The 17,330-nt window shown below is 45.5% G+C and overlaps 1 protein-coding gene across 2 annotated transcripts in view; it reads left to right on the top strand.

The window, feature by feature from the left end:
• The window catches only part of EVC2 (EvC ciliary complex subunit 2), a 161,999-nt gene that overhangs the window by 108,796 nt on the left and 35,873 nt on the right, over nucleotides 1–17,330 (top strand). For both annotated transcript variants that reach the window (XR_009693365.1, XM_061145530.1), the window contains one exon: nucleotides 16,246–16,473. Coding sequence is in view for 1 of the 2 variants with exons in the window: in XM_061145530.1 (XP_061001513.1) it covers nucleotides 16,246–16,473 (228 nt within the window). In the remaining variant the exon portion in view is untranslated. The remainder of the gene's footprint in view (nucleotides 1–16,245; nucleotides 16,474–17,330) is intronic.

Here is a 17,330-nt window from a genome sequence, read left to right as displayed (position 1 = left end):
GCCTCTGCCCTTCGATGTCCCTTCTTCCAGGAAGCCTTCCCGGAACACCCACTTCTCCCTCTCACCCCTCCCCCTGCCACCCCCACCAGCTCCCTTTCCAGTCCCAGCATGCCTCACGCTGTGCCTTCATCCACTGGGATGCTGAAGGCACCATGATCCCTTGGGTGGTCCCCACTCTCAGAGACACACATTCTAGACAGAAAGCCCTTAAAATGCGAGACTCTGGTCAGCGCCGTTAAAGAAATGAGTAAGATGCTGTGATAGTGTCGGAGCAGGGGGATGGTGACAGGAAAGTGGAATCAGCCGTGGGTGGGAGGGTCAGGTCAGCTGTCTCTGAGGAGGTGACATTTAGGAGTCGACACCACGTTGTCACTGCTGGGGTGCCTGCCGCCTCCCCCCTTAAGGGCAGGCCCCCAAAGGAGTGTGTCAGTGAATGGCTGTATGGACCACATTCTAGAGCTGCTGTTTTTCTTCCTACTTTCTGTCCCACAGGTCCTTTGCTTAAGTTTTAGAATTATTATTATTTGTTAATGTGAGTGTATTTCTCAGAACACAAAGGCATCATCTGGCAAAGAGCCATAGCCCCTGCCCCGGGGAAGGTGCGTCAGGTTGTTGATGTCTTATGAGACCAAGTGGTGGCACCCTTATTCCCACGCGTGTGCTATGTACCATTCAGACATGAGACACAGACTCAGGCAGGTCCAGGTGGAAACACCATCTGTCTTACTGTTCAAGGCGAATTCAGAAGCTGGAAGTTATATGAGCACCAAATGGGCTTGCTAAACACCCAGAATTAAACAGACCAACCTGAGGCATCCCTGGGGGGTCCTGGGGGCAGCCTTCCTGGAGGAGCAGGAGTCGGGCTACAGAACAGAGCTGAGCCAAGCCTGCCCAGTGGATTCCCGGTTCACCCAGGAGGGGAAGAGGAAAGGGGTGGAGGGGGCAGGGGCTCCATGGAGGAACTAGCAACATGGCAGACATGGCAAGACGTTTCCCCCAACGCACACTGGTCTGGGACCCACTGTCAGACTTAAGAGGGCTTCCCCGGTGGCTCAGTGGTAAAAGAATCTGCCTGCGATGTAGCAGCTGCAGAAGACTCGGGTTCGATCCCTGGGTTGGGAAGATCCCCTGGAGGAGAGCATGGTAACTCACTCCATATTCTTGCCTGGAGAATCCCATGGACAGAGAAGCCAGGCAGGCTACAGTCCATAGGGTCCCAAAGAGTCAGACACGACTGGAGCAACTTAGCACGCGTACATGCTTCATCAGACATAAGGTGGGTATTGTCGGAGAAGAATAAGTTAGGATTTGGTTTGGTTGGAGGAATGGGTGGCCTGAGCCATAGCTAAGGACACAGTGCAGGTTTGGAGGAACCCAGAGAGACTGTAGCCCCGTGCAAAGGCTGGTTTGCTGGAGTTTGGGGTCTCCCAAGGGGGTGGGAGAGCAGACTTGTGGTGGAAAGATCTCAAGTGTCATCTGGGAAGACAGACTGAGTCTCACCAACACTGTAGAGGAGAGAGACGGTGAAGGACAGGGTGAGAAGTTCCCCAGGTTTCCTGAACCAGACGCAGCAGCCCACCTTCCCTGAGTTCCCCTGACCCCACGTACATCCACCATTCTAGCCTGTTTCTTGTTCATTCCATAGGCTTTACCCTTCCTGACTTCTGTAAGAAATAGGAATGATCCATATCCCTATTTTACAGATGTGGAAACTGAGTCTCCGACTGAGTTCACCTGCGTTTCTGTAGCCAGGGCTGGTGGGCCCAACATTGTAAAACTCTAGCTCATCTTCGTCTTCAGGGCCGACAGGGAATATTCTCACGGAACACGGTTATTTCTGCAGTTGTGCAATGTTGGATGAGCATGCTTCGGCTCCCACATCTGTTGAATACAGAGAGCGACAGTGATAGCCCACCAGTTTGTGAGGAGCAGTGGGCGGGAAGGTGCTTTTTCCCCTTGGAGTGGGCTCCACGCCCATTTCTCCCAGTGATGGAGCAGCTCATAGACTACCTGATCCCAGGCTCACAGAGAAAGGCAGCCAAGAGTCATTTGTCGGCTGTGACCTTTTAACGACAGGCCATCTTCACAAATGGCTGTTTCACTGCAGCAAGTGCCAGTAAAATAGGCACTCCCCAGTCTGCGGCTTTGATGCTGCTCCCGAAATTGATTGGCTGCATCTCTCAGCATCCAAGCGGCCATTGTTCAGATTTTTTATGTGAGGGTAATTGCAGAGAAATGACAGTGCTTGGGGGCAGGTGTTGGTATGCCAAGAGCTGAGAGTCGTTTGATCTTGTTTCAGCCCTGGGAAGCCCCTCTAAGCTCATGCAGCTGTCAAGATGGAGCAAGGGGGGTTGTGGACCACTGCCCCAAAACCCGTGGTCAAGCCCTGACCTGGCTGGCAGTGGGGTGTCCCCAAAGGGACCACCGCTTCATGGCTGGGGCTGCAGAGCAGGCGGGGAGCACCTGCTGGGCACCCCCTTTCTTAAATAGAATCTGCATCAGATATCCCCCTACCCTCAGCCCCAGGTCAGTATGTCCTTGGTCTAGACTCTTCTGTCTGGAGAGGCTGGGGGAATTACCCAAGGTCACGCCAGCAGGGAGGGGTTGAGCTGGGGCCCCCACACGGCACGTCTGTGTCCATCACCTGTGCCCTTTCTGTAGCGGGGCTGGGTTTGTAGTGACTGGAAGGAGGCTTTGTCTCCCAGTAGGACTGTTTGGTCCTCCTCCCCAGATCCCCTCCCTTGCTTCCACCTTTTTTCTTTTCCTTAACCTCCTTGGCTTTCCCCTTTTCCTCAGCCCCTTCACCTCCTCCTGTAAGAAACAGTTTGTGGCCTTTTCTTTGGGCCTGGCCCTGTTCCAGGATCCTGCTCTTGAGACGTTCACAGTTTTAGATGAGCAGGCAATTTGTGCATGGATGGTTAAGAAGTTTGCCTCTTGCTTTCATATGAAAGCCCCCTGGACTACCCTGAGCTTTGCCTTGAATGAGGGGAGTGTGGCTCTCTCAGAAAGAGCTGTGTGACTGATTCAGAGAGGAAAAGAGAGACCAGCAGAGGGATGAATGTGGGCCTCCTAGCTGCCCACCTTTTCTGTCCAGCTGACGGGTTATTGGAGTAAGGTGTCAGCTCTGGTCAGAGGAGCTGTCCAAGGTGGCTGGAGAGCACCCATTACCCTCCACAGACACCCGGTCCTTCTGATGGGCTCATTACAAATGCACAGATGCAGGCTTTCAACCTGGGGGATGTTGGTGGCGGGGGGCGGGGGAGTGTATATTTTAGAATAAGTTAACCAAATTCCAAAAGAAATCTCTGTTGAGGTTGAACTAAAATTAGAGGCTCATTTGAGAATTGTTTTCTTCTCCAAAAAGCTGGAATATTTCTTATTTTATGTGGATCTTCTTTTAGGATCTTTAATAGATTTTACATTTGTTTCCATTACATAGGGTGAACCTCCATCTCGATATGCTTGGGAAAGTCCCAGTCTCCCCTTCACCCCTGTGTCCGTTCCCATTATCTCTCCCTTATACTTTAAACTTGGGTGACAAATCCTAGGGTCACATATACCTAAGGTCTTGTGTATTCCTTATGGTGATTCCCAGATGTGTTATAGGTTTGGTTGCAATTGTAAATGATGACTTATTTCTAATTATGTCTGGGGCTTATTTGACACTGTTGAGGAAAAGTCTTACTAATTTTTATAAGTCTTTCCAGACTCCCTTCTTCTGTCTCTAGAGCCAGACCGCTGAGTCCAAGTCCTAGCTCTGCCACTTTCTAGCTGTGTGACTTTGAACAAGTTACTTAACCACTCTGTGCTCTCCCTACTGTACTCATCTTTCAAGTGTGATGGTAGACACACCTACCTCTCAGGATTGTTGTGAGAATGTATCTGTTGATTCTACTGATTTTTTTGCCTAATAATTTTTGTGCTAAGTGGTTTCATTCATGTCCGACTCTTTACAATGCTATGTACTGTAGCCTGCCAGCCTCCTCTGTTCGTGGGATTTCCCAGGCAAGAATATACTGGGGTGGGTTGCCATTCCCTTCTCCAGGAGATCTTCCTGACCCAGGGGTTGAACCAGTGTCTCTTACATCTCCCGCACTGGCAGGCAGGTTCTTTACCACTAGTGCCACCTGAGAAATCCATAATAATTCATACTGTATGCAAATAATCACAGTTTCGTAACCTCCCTTCTGATCCTTACACCTCAATTATTTTTCTTATCAGTTTGTGTCCTTGTCTGGTTATTCCATCAACTCTCTCATTTCCATTGGTTGATTTTTCTCTAGATTATGAATCATATTTTCATGCTTCTTTACATGCATGGTAATTTTTTATTGGATGCTAAACATTGTAGATTTTACATGTTAGGTACTGGCTTTTGTATTTTCTTTATTACTGTTGAAGTTTTGACATGTACGCATATTATTTGGGATTCATTTTATCCTTTCAAGACTTGCCTTATTAGGCTGGGTCCAGAGCTGGCTTTAGTCGAGAGCTAAGGTTATTCCCGCTGCTGAGGCAACACCCTTCGTAGAACTCTACCTGCTGCATTGGGTGTTATGGGGTCTTTTCACTCTGGGTACTGGGAACACAAACTCTTCCTAGCTCTGTGTGAGCTCCAGCAATGGTTCTGCCTCTTATGGTTCTTCCCCTAGCCTGGCATAGGTTTGTTTTTCAAGCATGCACAGTACTCAGCCAAAGCTTTGAGGTCACTCCTGCAAATCTCTGGATCTCTTTCTCTCTCTGGGCACCTCCCTCCTCCTTGGAACTCTGCCCCACAGATTCTAAACACAGTGACCTCCCAAACTCTGCTTCTGTTTTCTGAAGATACGGAGACTGCTGGTCTACCCCCACGTTTCCCACGATATCCTTTTGTGTCCTAGGAACTGCATTCAGGCTGGAACCTGGGGCGGCAGTGGGGCTCACCTTTATCTATTTCCTTTCCTCTCAAGAATCCCAGTCTTGTGCTTCCTATTGTTGAGTCTGAAAACTGTTGCATCATGTGATTTGTCTAGTTTTTTTTTTTTAAAGATTTGTTTGATGTAGACCATTTTTAAAGTCCTTATTGAATTGGTTACAATATTGCTTCTGTTTTATGTTTTGGTTTTCTGACTGTGAGGCATGTGGCATCTTAGCTCCCCCACCAGGGATGGAACCCGCACCCCCTGCATTGGAAGGTGAAGTCTTCACCACCCCCAGGGAAATTATATATTGGTGGGAAAGCAAATCTGGTTCACAGCTAGATTTGTTTCCCATTCCTCTGCCTTGGCCAGAGCCAGACTTTTTAACTTATCCTTTGGTGACTGATTTTTAATTTTAACAGATCCTTCAAAAAAAAAGCCCTATCCTTTTGTTATTGGTTTCTACTCTTAGTATGTATTAGAGAACAAAGTATATATGATAACACGTGTCTGGAATTTATTGAGGCTTATCTTGTGGCTTTATTTGTCCTCAGAAAGGCTGAGAATTTTCTGTCAGATATGGAGAAGGGAGCACTAGGAGCCAGGCAGGACCCGGGCCATGAGGGGCCTGGAAGGCTGCACTGAGAAGCTCGGACCTTTTAGGGAAACACTGTTGGGATTTAGGCACTTTGTAGATAATCCTTTGCAGGATATATTCATTAGTAGTTCCGGAAGTTGGTCTCGGCTGGTGGGTCCTCCTCTCATGACCTCTGCTCTCATTGGCTCTAGGGATTGGGGGCTGTATCTTAGTCTGACCTGTTCCTTTCCTTCTGCTTGTAAGTGTGAGATGGAGGTAAAGTTGCAGTCCCAGCCTGCGTCAAGAGCTGGGTTCATCTCTGGGGACACCAGACACCTCAGCAAGAAGGTGCCAATGTGGGTTTGATAGATGGTCAGAGCTGCTCTCTGCAGGGGTCGATCATGTCAGTGCGGTTACCATCTCCTGGAGGGCAACCAAGAAGGGCGGCTTGGAGGCATGTGCCCAATTGGTAAAGGGACATTTGAGCATCTACCTTGGGCTTCCCAGGTGGCGCTAGTAGTAAAGAACCCACCTGCCAATGCAGCTTAGACGTGAGAGACACGGGTTTGATCCCTTGATTGGGAAAATCCCTGGGGGGAAACGCAACCCACTCCAGTATTCTTGCCTGGAGAATTCCATGAACAGAGGAGCCTGGTGGGCCACAGAGGGTCCATGGGGTCACAAAGAGCTGGACAGGACTGAAGCAACTTAGCATGCACACATACACCTTGAACTTCAGGAGACTCTCAAGAGCTTGGGGCAGTTGGTCAGTCTGTAGGGCTGGAAGGCTGCCACTCATAGTGGCCTCTGGCCAAGGTTTTACTTGTGGAATGCCTTGACCAGGACAGAGAATGTGGCTTCTTTCTCCTGCTTCAATGCCTGGGTCAATCCATAGAGCCGAGTAGAAAGCATAGCACAAACTGTGTGGCTCATTTTTACTTTCCAATTATTAGAAACAGATCTATCTATATATTGGTCAGTCTCTCTATGTTCATCTATCTATCTTTGTCTATCTGTCACTTATCTGTCTGTCTATCATGTATCATCTCTGCTTTTTACTTAACCCTGAAATTTCAAGATTTTTCATATCAGTACATGACAGTTTCCTCGTTTCTTTTTTCATCAGTATAGCCTTTCATGATATGAATGAACCCTACATGACTTAACCAATACTCAGTTAAAAGACATTTAGGTTCTTCTCAACCTCTTGATATTTCAGATGATCTTGGAACCTCTGTGTGTATCCCACACCCTTCTGTAGTAAATCAAGTAGAGCAACTCTTACTATTTCCATTTTACAGGTAAGAATACTGCAACTCAGAAAGGTTGAGAGGCTTGTCCAAGATCACATAGCTGTGGAGTGGTGAAATAAAGCCTAAAGCACAGGTCTCTTGATGCTCATTTCTTTGTTCTATTAGCCAATTTTTATTTGATGGATCCAGAAATGAAGACTATTTCAGTTCATCTTTGGTGTGTTCTTTTGCTGGTTTTGCACAGAGTATATCTGTCTAGTCAAAGTTATGGTTTTTCCAGTAGTCATGTATGAATGTGAGAGTTGGACTATAAAGAAAGCTGAGCACCGAGGAACTGATGCATTTGAACTGTGGTGTTGGAGAAGACTCTTGAGAGTCCCTTGGGCTGCAAGGAGATCAAGCCAGTCAATCCTAAAGGAAATCAATCCGGACTATTCATTGGAAGGGCTGATGCTGAAGCTGAAGCTCCCATACTTTGGCCACCTGATGTGAAGAACTGACTCATTGGAAAAGACCCTGATCCTGGGAAAGATTGAAGACAGGAAGAGAAGGGGATGACAGAGGATGGATGACAGAGGTTGGATGGCATCACCAACTTGATGGACATGAGTTTGAGCAAGCTCCGGGAGTTGGTGATGGACAGGGAAGCCTGGTGTGCTGCAGTCCATGGGGTCACAAAGAATCAGACCCAACTGAATTGAACTGATATAAAAATTTCTCATATATATCTTTGGGCTTCCCTGGTGGCTCGGACGGTAAAGAATCTGCCTGCAATGCAGGAGACCTCATGTATATCTTTAGGGACATTCAAATATAAATGAAAATGGCAAGACCATATTTTCTGCTCACCCGTGATTTCTGGTATTGTCTTAATGATGCCCCCCGTCTGAGTGCCGTGTCTGCCACATAACCGTTCACCCATTCATTATTCATTCACTGTTTCCAGGTTTCAGGCTATGCCACGCTTGCACACTTCATTAGCAGTCCCTTCATCAGAAGTGAAACTCCTGCACCCCAGTGTGTTTCTGCAGCAGCCTCGGCAATTATGCAGAGGTGGCTGGGACAGGAACAGCTTCTGTCAGCAACAGCTCTTCACATACCTGTCATTTCAAAAGTGACTGGAGCTTAAGCATGCGAATAATGTGCTTTTTCAGATGACCTGACAAGAGAGAAAATTGATGGTGCAGGTCCTTATAAAGCTTGGGCGAAAAAAAAAAAAGGTACTTTGGAAGGGAAAATCCATTCATCCACCTACAAAGACTGGGAAAGCCTCCAGATGGTTCTCTTCCTGTCTGCTCTTGACCCCATTTTACCCCTCAAGGCAGAGTCTGTCAGTCATCTCCCTGACGCACCAGTTTAAGGGAATTTCCTTGGTTTTAATTTTTATCTTATATTGAAGTACAGTTGATTAACAGTGTTGTGTTAGTTTCAGGTGTATACAACAAAGTGATTCAATTATATGTATACACATCTATTCTTGGTAAATTCTTTTCCCATTTAGGTTATTACAGAATATTGAACAAAGTTCCTAAGAGAAGTTTCATAGGTTCCCACTGCTCTGAAACAAAGCCTAGATTCCTGAGCATAACATTCAAGACCTTACAAAGAGTCTTCAGCTTACCTTTCTAGTCTTTTATTTACTTCTACTTTTCTCATACCAAAATGTTGCCATGGTTATCTTTGGATAGTTTGGTTGTGGTAACATTTTTCTACATTGTCCATTCTAAAATTTCACTTTTCATTTTTATCAAACTTATGCACGCATGCATTCTTTTAGAGAGTTGTGTAATTCTATGAGTTTTGTGCCCCCCAAAAAGCAGCCCTCTCAGCCACACACATACGCATTTGCAAATCTGCAAGAGGTAACAACTTGTAGTTTTTCAGTTTGATCTTTTGGTGTTTACCTCCATATCTTTAAATACCATGCTTGCCTTCCTGTTTCTTGATTTCTCGATTTTGGGTATTATCTATTCACTTCTCTTTATAGAAGATAAGATATAGCTGCCTTTCTTCTGTCATTGTGCAACATATGAGCCCTTCCTATTTTCCCCCATATTCAATGCAGTTAGATCTGTATTAAAGGTTTCTATTACTATGATTTTTTTAAAAACACCCACATCTGAGCCATATAAGAACAGATTTATTTTTTTCCTATATAACTTTAAGTTTTTTCTGGAGTCATTGTTGTCCTTCGGTTTCTTTTTTTGTTGTTGTTACTTTTCTGTGTACTTATCACTGATTCAGTCACTTTTTGGTGGATGGCCAAATATCCTATCAGGACCGTCACATAAGTCATGTCGTCTACTAATTCCATCTTCCTGAGGACATCTCTCTGTGTACCTCTGCAGAGCTGTGCTCCAATCCAGACATTGGCCTCTGTATTTCATGCACAGCTGCCATCTTGAGGTCATGCTACGAATTCCCTTCACCCTTCTATTTCCCGATACGTTCTTTTAATGAAATACAGTCAGTTCAGTCACTCAGTCGTGTCTGACTCTTTGCGACTCCGTGGACTGCAGCACGCCAGGCTTCCCTGTCCATCACCAACTGCTGGAGTCCACCCAAACCCATGTCCATTGAGTCAGTGATGGCATCCAACCATCTCATCCTCTGTCATCCCCTTCTCCTCCTGTCTTCAATCTTTCCCAGCATCAGGGTCTTTTCTAATGTCAGTTCTTCAAATCAGGTGGCCAAAGTATTGGAGCTTCAGCATCAGTCCTTCCAATGAATATTCAGGACTGATCTCCTTTAGGATGGACTGGTTGGATCTCCTTGCAGTCTAAGGGACTCTTAAGAGTCTTCTCCAGCACCACAGTTCAAAAGCATCAATTCTTCAGCCCTCCGCTTTCGTTATGGTCTAACTCTCATACCCATACATGACTACTAGAAAAACCATAGCTTTGACTAGACAGACCTTTGTTGGCAAAGTAACGTCTCTGCTTTTTAATATGCTGTCTAGGTTGGTCATAGCTTTTCTTCCAAGGAGCAAGCATCTTTTAATTTCATGGCTGCAGTCACCATTTGCAGTGATTTTGGAGCCCAAGAAAATAAAGTCTGACACTCTTTCCATTGTTTCCCCATTGAAATACATCCTGTATTAGTTTCTGAGGAAAGGACGCATGGAGGATTTAATATTTTAAAATTTTGCAAGACTGAAAATGTTTCCTTCTGCCCCCATAATTGATGGATAATTTGACCCATCTTGGAATTCTGGGAAATTTTCGTGACTAATTTTGATGATTCACTCCTGGTCTTGAATCTGTCTTTCTTGATCTCTAATTATTCAGATGTTAGACCGTTTATCTATTTTTCTTTTTTTATCATTTTCCTTCTCTTTGTTCTTTTGCTTTACATTCTGGGGAACATCTTAAGTTTTATTTTTCAAACCTTTGAGTTGTGTTATTTGTAGATTTTATTTATTTATTTTGGCTGTTCTGAGTCTTCCTTGCTGGGCAGGCTTTTCTCTGGTTTTGGTGAATGGGGGCCACTCCCTAGTTGTGGCACATGGGCTTCTCATTCAGCGGCCTCTCTTGCTGCGGGGCACCGGCTCTAGAACATGGGCTCAGTAGTTGTGGCATATGGCCCAGTTGCCCTGCGGCATGTGAGATCCTCCCGGACCAGGGACCGAACCCATGTACCCCAAATTGGCAGGCAGATTCCTCACCATTGAGCCATCAGGGAAGCCCTTGAATTTTTACCTATATTTTTAATTTTCATTTTTCTTAAGAGCTTTTTTTTCCTCTCTGAACACTTTCTACTTAAAAAAATAACATTCTCTTGTTGTTTTAAGGATTCTATAGCTCTTGTATCTTTCTAAGAATGTTCATTTTTAAAGTTTTTTTTTTAATTCTTGCATATTTATTGCTATCTCTACATTCATTGGAGTTTTCTCAGGAGAGTGGCCATCCTTTGTGGTCTGCTCATGTTTAAGAGTGGAGTACTTAAAGCTGCTTGGAGTCTCTGAGCTGTAACTGGGGTTTGCAGACTATGACCTTCACTCTGGCATGATTGGGCTGAACCATGAACTTGGAGAACTCTCAGCAACAGTATCTATAGAACTTTTTTGAAGTCTGGTCAGAGTTCCCAGAGAAGACTGGTCTCCTGCCTTGATGCACATATGTCAGGAGCCAAATGAGGGAAGAGGGCTGAGATTTTTAGTAGTCAGTAGGTAAAGTTTCACTTGAGTAGAATAGCCTTAAATAGAACAGTAGATGCATGTTATAAATCTACTGTCTTTCACCAGGAATCTCAATTGTTAATATTTTTCTACACTGTGTGTGTGTTTTATAATTAGAAATGAAGAAATTTCCTAAAGGAGGAAAGAAAACTCTCAATATTATAAGCTATTGTCTTTTATCTTTTTCCTGCAACCCGAAGGAAGCTCTATTTAACTAATTATAGTAATGATAGTGAAAATAATAGTAGTTGTAAGAGTATGGCAGCTACTATTTATTAGGGGTTTGTTAGGTACCACAGACTATACTAGACGTTGTCATCTGTTATCTTATTGTTTGCTTTACACATACAAAACCGAGACTCAGAGAAATTAAGCAATTTGTTTAGGTCACATAGCTAGTTCGGTGGTAAGAGTTCATAAGAGATTACAGATCATCCATAAACAAAACTACACTGACTGGTTTAATCAAAGCCCACTGGCCTCCAAAGTCAAATTAATTTGTTTGAGATTTTTGCACTTTAATGATCTAGATGATGGGGTGGGTGGAATGTCTTTCCAGGCATAGAAATTGACTTTTCTATCTTAAATAATGATGTTTATTTAGCAGGGTGTTCTTTCATTCAACAAATACGAACACACCTTTACTGAGTCCACCCCCTTTTTGATGCAAGATAAAGGAGAAAGTCTTAAATTTTGAATCCATCCAGCAAAGCCTGATGTAGACTGACCTGCTTTGGGGAGTGGTCAGCCACTCGAATAGGAGTGAATGCTTATATTTAAATAGTGTTTCATCATCTCCTCCCAGCATTTGGATATAAAATTCCTGATGTGACTCCTTTCTGACCTCTGTCTTTCGTTTCTCTTTGCTGGTGACATCCTGGCCTCTTTCCATTCCTTGCCCACTTCTCTCCAAGAAGGGTGCTATCTGATCGGTGGTATCAAAGAAGGAACTGAGCATGCTCATTACAACCTCCTCCTCTCTTTAGAAGCCAGTCTGCCTGCAGGAAGCCCCCATTCTCTGACCATGATGTGATGAGCTTGGGGGGAAGCTGGTTATTTGGGGGAGTGTCCACTCCTTTGCAAACACATCTGAGCCATATTCTCCAATCTAGTTTTCATCAATATTAAAGCTGACATTTGGTGTCTATCTGGCTCACCCACACATCCAGTTGTTTTTGTTTCCAAACTTGTGCAAGGAGGAGGGGTGTGATGACTTGAACTCCTTGGAGTCCTAATAATTCTCTGCTGATTGACAGGTTGATTTTATTTTGCGATAAAGCACATCAGAGAGCATAGAAGAAACTCCTTCAAAATGCACATTCTGTCAGGGAAACTGGGAAATTGTTTGAGCTTCACATTTAAAATAAGAGTATTTAGCAGCATACTGTTTTGGAAGTGAATTTTTATTACTTTAGGTAGCTTGAATATTTAATTAAATCTGTCATTAATACTTCATAGAAATGCAAATCTGTATCTTTTCCCAGGAGTTCTTTTAGACAAGGATGATAGCCCCCTTTAGAGGCACATTCTCATGGTGCTGGAATTAACAAATTAAATTTTCCAAAGAAGAAAGGAAAAGGTTGTTAAAGAATTTTTCTATTCTTAATTTCACTGTCCAGGTTGTTTTTGCAGTATATACAAAAGGCTTTACACTTTTCCCCCATTTTAGGAATAACTTTGCATAAATAGGGCTTCCCTTATGGCTCAACTGGTAAAGAATCCGCCTGCAATGCGAGAGACCTGGGTTCGATCCCTGGGTGGGGAAGATCCCTTGGAGAAGGGAAAGGCTACCCACTACAGTTTTCTGGCCTGGAGAATTCCATGGAATGTATAGTTCGTGGGGTCGCAAACAGTCGGACACGACTGAGTGACTTTGACTTTTGCATAAATAAAACGAGATATCCCTCCTGGCCCCCTCACTGTACCCTGAGTGTCTCCAGGGGACGAGACCTTACAGCTTACTGGGGCCATTACCTGTCCAAAGGTGGGGAAGATCGAAGTCACATGGAGGAAACGTGAAAATTTAGCTCATGGCAAGTGTGTCATGAGGGGACCTTTCAACCTTTTCTTGTTTATCTCCCATCACTCATGTTTTTCCTTTTTAAGAACTTTAATAGGCTTTCCATAGCTCCCTTTCTATTGCCTCTAGAGAAAGGCTACCTACTTTCACCTGGCAGTGAGGGTATCTGTACTGTGGTTTCTGTCTGACCTCTATGTCCTCTCTTCCACTTTTCCTCTCAGTTTTGGTCTAATTCACTCTCTCACTGATCCCTAAGGACCCCATGAATTCCGGCCTCAGTGCCTCTGGTGTGCTGTTCCCTCTTCCTGAATGCCTGGATCCTTCAATATCCCTTCCCCCTTCCCCCTCTCCGTCCTCTAAAACATCGTAGCCCTATATAAAGACCTCCTTTCCCAAAAACAGTCTGTTTTTCCATGTCTGATTCTAACTGTTGCTTCTTGATCTGGACAACAGTCAAAGGTGATCCCTGAGATATAGAAAACAAAATGAATGGAGCCTGTGATCTGGTAACAGATCACCAGGCAGGTGGCTGTCCACCCAGTACTCCAAACCAGGAAGGAGTGGGGTCTAGTAACATCCTTTAGATAACAAGACTTCATGTTCCCTCTGAGCAGGGAAATGAAGTTCTCAAAAAGCAGAGATGTCCCTTTGCTGACCAAGGTCCATATAGTTCAAGTTGTGGTTTTTCCAGTAGTCATGTATGGATGTGAGAGTTGTACCATGAAGAAGGCTGAGTGCCAGAGAATTGATGCTTACAAACTGTGGCACTGGAAAACTCGTGAGAGTCCCTTAGACTTCAATGAGATCAAACCAGTTAGTCCTAAGGAAATCAACCCTGAATATTCATTGGAAGGACTGAAGCTGAAACTCCAATACTTTGGTCACCAGATGCAAAGAGTTGACTCATTGGAAAAGACCCCGATGCTGGGAAAGATTGTGGGCAGGAGGAGAAGGGGGTGACAGAGGATAAGATGGCTGGATGGCATCACCGACTCTATGGACATGAGTTTGTGCAAACTCCGGGTGATAGTGAAGGACAGGAAAGCTTGGTGTGCTGCAGTCCATGCAGGCCCAAAGAGCTGGACATGACTTAGCAGCTGAAGAATAATAACAACTTGCAGAGGAACTGTTTCATGCTGTGGTTCTGCGTGTTATTGCCTCTGGTCCCTGATCATAGTGGGCTGTTTTGTGAGCCAAATATGCAGGTCCCCACCGTGTGTCTTTGAAGAACTAGTTTCCTTTGTTGTTCTTCCTTCTCCAGGTCCTGTGGCCAGGACCGCCTCTCCAAGAAGCCTTTGAAGTTTCCCCCAGCAGAATTCTCTTTTCCAGCCAACAACACCCAAAGTGGACTATTTGCTTCTTTGAGGCACTTTTTCCCTCCTCCTGTGCCAGAGTTTTTTTCTGAAGGACCGATCATACAGGCAAAATCTGAGCCTTTCAAGGTGGGGCTTGCTCTCCTCTGAAGGACACACAATGGGGACAGGAAAATTGTGCAGACATGGGAGAACCCAGGGCATCATCTTCTGCCAGCCTCTACATCATGGACATATGCCAACTACTTTAAAACCTCTAAATACAAACATGTGACTCTTAAAAATAGGTTACATGACAGGAAAAAATGTTTCACAAACTTTTTTTTTTCAAATTTTTTTTTTTGTGGTAAAATATGCATAACATGAAATGTACCATCTTAACCATTTTCTCAGTGTCCAGTTCAGTGGCATTAAGTACACTGACATTGTGCACAACCATTGACACCATCCATCCCCAGAAATTTTTTGTCTTCCCAAAATGAAACTCTGTCCCCATTAAGCACTAACTCTCACCGCTCCTCTCCCCAGCCTTTGGCAACCACCATCCTATGTTCTGACCCTATGAATTTGACTGTCCTAGGAGACTCATATAAGCAGAATCCTATGGGGTTCATGCATTTGTGACTGGTTGATTTCACTGAGCATAATGTCATCCACGTTGTAGCATCTGCTTGAATCTACTTCCTTTTCAAGGCTGCATAATATTCCATCATGTAGATAAGGACCCCATTCTGTTTATCCATCCATCTGTTGAGGGGCACTTGGGTTGCTTTGACTTTGGGCTACTGGGAATATAATTCCACAAACCATGAAAGGTGCAATTAAAGGCTTCATCAAGATATGGTGCTTATGCAGATTACTTTGGGGGTTGTGCTTTAGCTTCCTGGGCAGGGGAGAGGGGTGTATACTTACCCTCAGGGGCTCAAGTGGTGAAGTCGGAGAGTTGAGTTGCGTGAGCTCAGTCGTGTCTGACTCTTTTCAACCCCATGGCCTGTAGCTCACCAGGCTCCTCTATCATGGAATTCTCCAGGCAAGAATACTGGAGTGGGTTTCCGTTTCCTCCTCCAGGGGATCTTCCCGACCCAGGGATCAAATCTGGGTCTCCTATGTTGCAAGCAGATTCTTTACCATCTATTAGACCTTGTTGTTCCCTGTAGCAGGTTTTCTAGAGAAAGTGTAAGAGGTAATGATGTGGAAAAAGTGTAGAGGCGCTGGAATGAACAAACTATTAATACTTAGTTGAGTGAAGGATTCTTTCATTTAGAACTTCTTCTGAGCCCTTAAGGTGCTAAGGCCCTCCCCCAGAGGAGCTTTGTTCTGCTGGGGTAAACAGTATGGTGCCAACTGGGAAGAGGAGCTTGAGAGATGAAGGAAACACAGAGAAGGGGGCAATAGGTATGCAAAGTGAGGATGCTCCAAAGTGGCTCCTTGGGAACCAGAAATGCAGAGAACAAACAGGAGATTTTCAGGAGGATGAGGATGCACGGCATTTGAATCATAGCAAAGTTTGGATTTGTAGATGCAAGGAGCCTGGTGGGCAGAGCATGAGCCATCACGGGTATGAAGTCCAGGTGTGGGGTGGGGATGGCAGAACAGACCAGCTGTACCTTAGCCTGGATGGGGGTGCGAAGGGCTTGGAGACCTTGTTAGGAAGACTGAACTTTCATCCTGTAGGATGGGGAAGCTTAAAAGATTTTGCCCTGGAGAGCAACACAGTTCAGTTTTCCTCCAAGAATGATAAATGTGGAATGAACAGCTAGATTCCAAAAGCCCCGCAGTGAGCGTCTTTATAAGCGGAGGTGCCCATGCTGTCTTAAGCTGCACACTGAGATTCCAGTACTGATGCTTTTAACTCTTGAGACCTTCCTCAGGGTCCCGACTGGATGACTGGCTGCCTACCTGCAGCGATACAAATACCACCGATACCAGCTGCTCTCTGTAAGCCACGTTCTGTCCTCTGCCCTCCCCTTACTCACGGCTCTCTGGTCTCTGGCTGGCCCCTCCCAGGTCCGAGGAGAGTTGCTTCGGGAGAGAGTGCAGCAGCTGGAGGCCCAGGAGGGACGCTTTGCCGAGTCCCTCGTCTCCCTGCAGTTCCAGAAGGCGGCCAGGATGGCCAGGACCCTGTGGGCGTATACCGCCCTTCTGAGCATCCAGGACCTGCTTCTGGAGGAGCTGAGCGCGTCGGAGACCCTGACCAAGTCGGCCTGCATGCAGATCCTGGAGTCACACAGCCCGGTGAGTGCAGGACCCGGGAAGGAAAGGATGCCCACTACCCCGCCTCCCTCAGTGGTTCTTTCTGGTGGCTGCCTCCATCTCTCCCACCATCGGATGGGTGGTCTGCCATCCTGTCTCCTCCGAGGGTTCCTGGGGAGGGCTGAGTGAGGTAACTTACATGGGAGCCCAGTGCACTGTTGCTGCCCAAGGCTCCTCTATTTCGTTGCCTTCAGGAAGCAAACCTTTTAAATGTTAGCATTTTTAACATCTGGGAACCTGGGATTCCTCTTGCAGCCAGCAGCTGTTTGTTTCTTTGACAGTGCCATGAAAAGTAGAGAGAGAAGTGCCAACCCACCCCAGTATTCTTGCTTGGAGAATCCCATGGACAGAGAAGCCTGGTAGGTTCCCAGTCCATGGGATTGCAAGAGTCGAACATGACTTAGTGACTAAACCACCACCACCATGAAAAGTAGCTGTGTAGCTTTCAATGAGGGCTTCCCAGGCGGCGCCAGTGGTAAAGAACCCACCTGCCAATGCGGGAGATGTAAGAGATGCATGTTGGATCCCTGGGTTGGGAAGATCCCCTGGAGGAGGACATGGCAACCCACTCCACTGTTCTTGTCTGGAGAATCCCATGGACAGAGCAGCCTGGTGGGCTACAGTCCATGGGGTCGCAAAGCGTCAGACATGCCTGAAGCAACTTAGCACTGTTTTCAGTGAAGGGCGCCTTAGATGTTATGAAGTATTGGATTCATTTTTATTTTCAAAATTTTAATTATTACCATTATTTCTACATGCTGCATGTTTCAAGATGTGGGAGGTATATTCATAACACAAAAGCTAGCAACATAACTGCTTTGAGGACTAATTTTAGTTCC

This window comes from Dama dama, chromosome 6 (assembly GCF_033118175.1).
Source record: "Dama dama isolate Ldn47 chromosome 6, ASM3311817v1, whole genome shotgun sequence".
NCBI classification, from domain to species: domain Eukaryota; kingdom Metazoa; phylum Chordata; class Mammalia; order Artiodactyla; family Cervidae; genus Dama; species Dama dama.
Note: the sequence above shows the minus strand (reverse complement) of the source record. Positions and strands in the feature narration are given on the sequence as shown.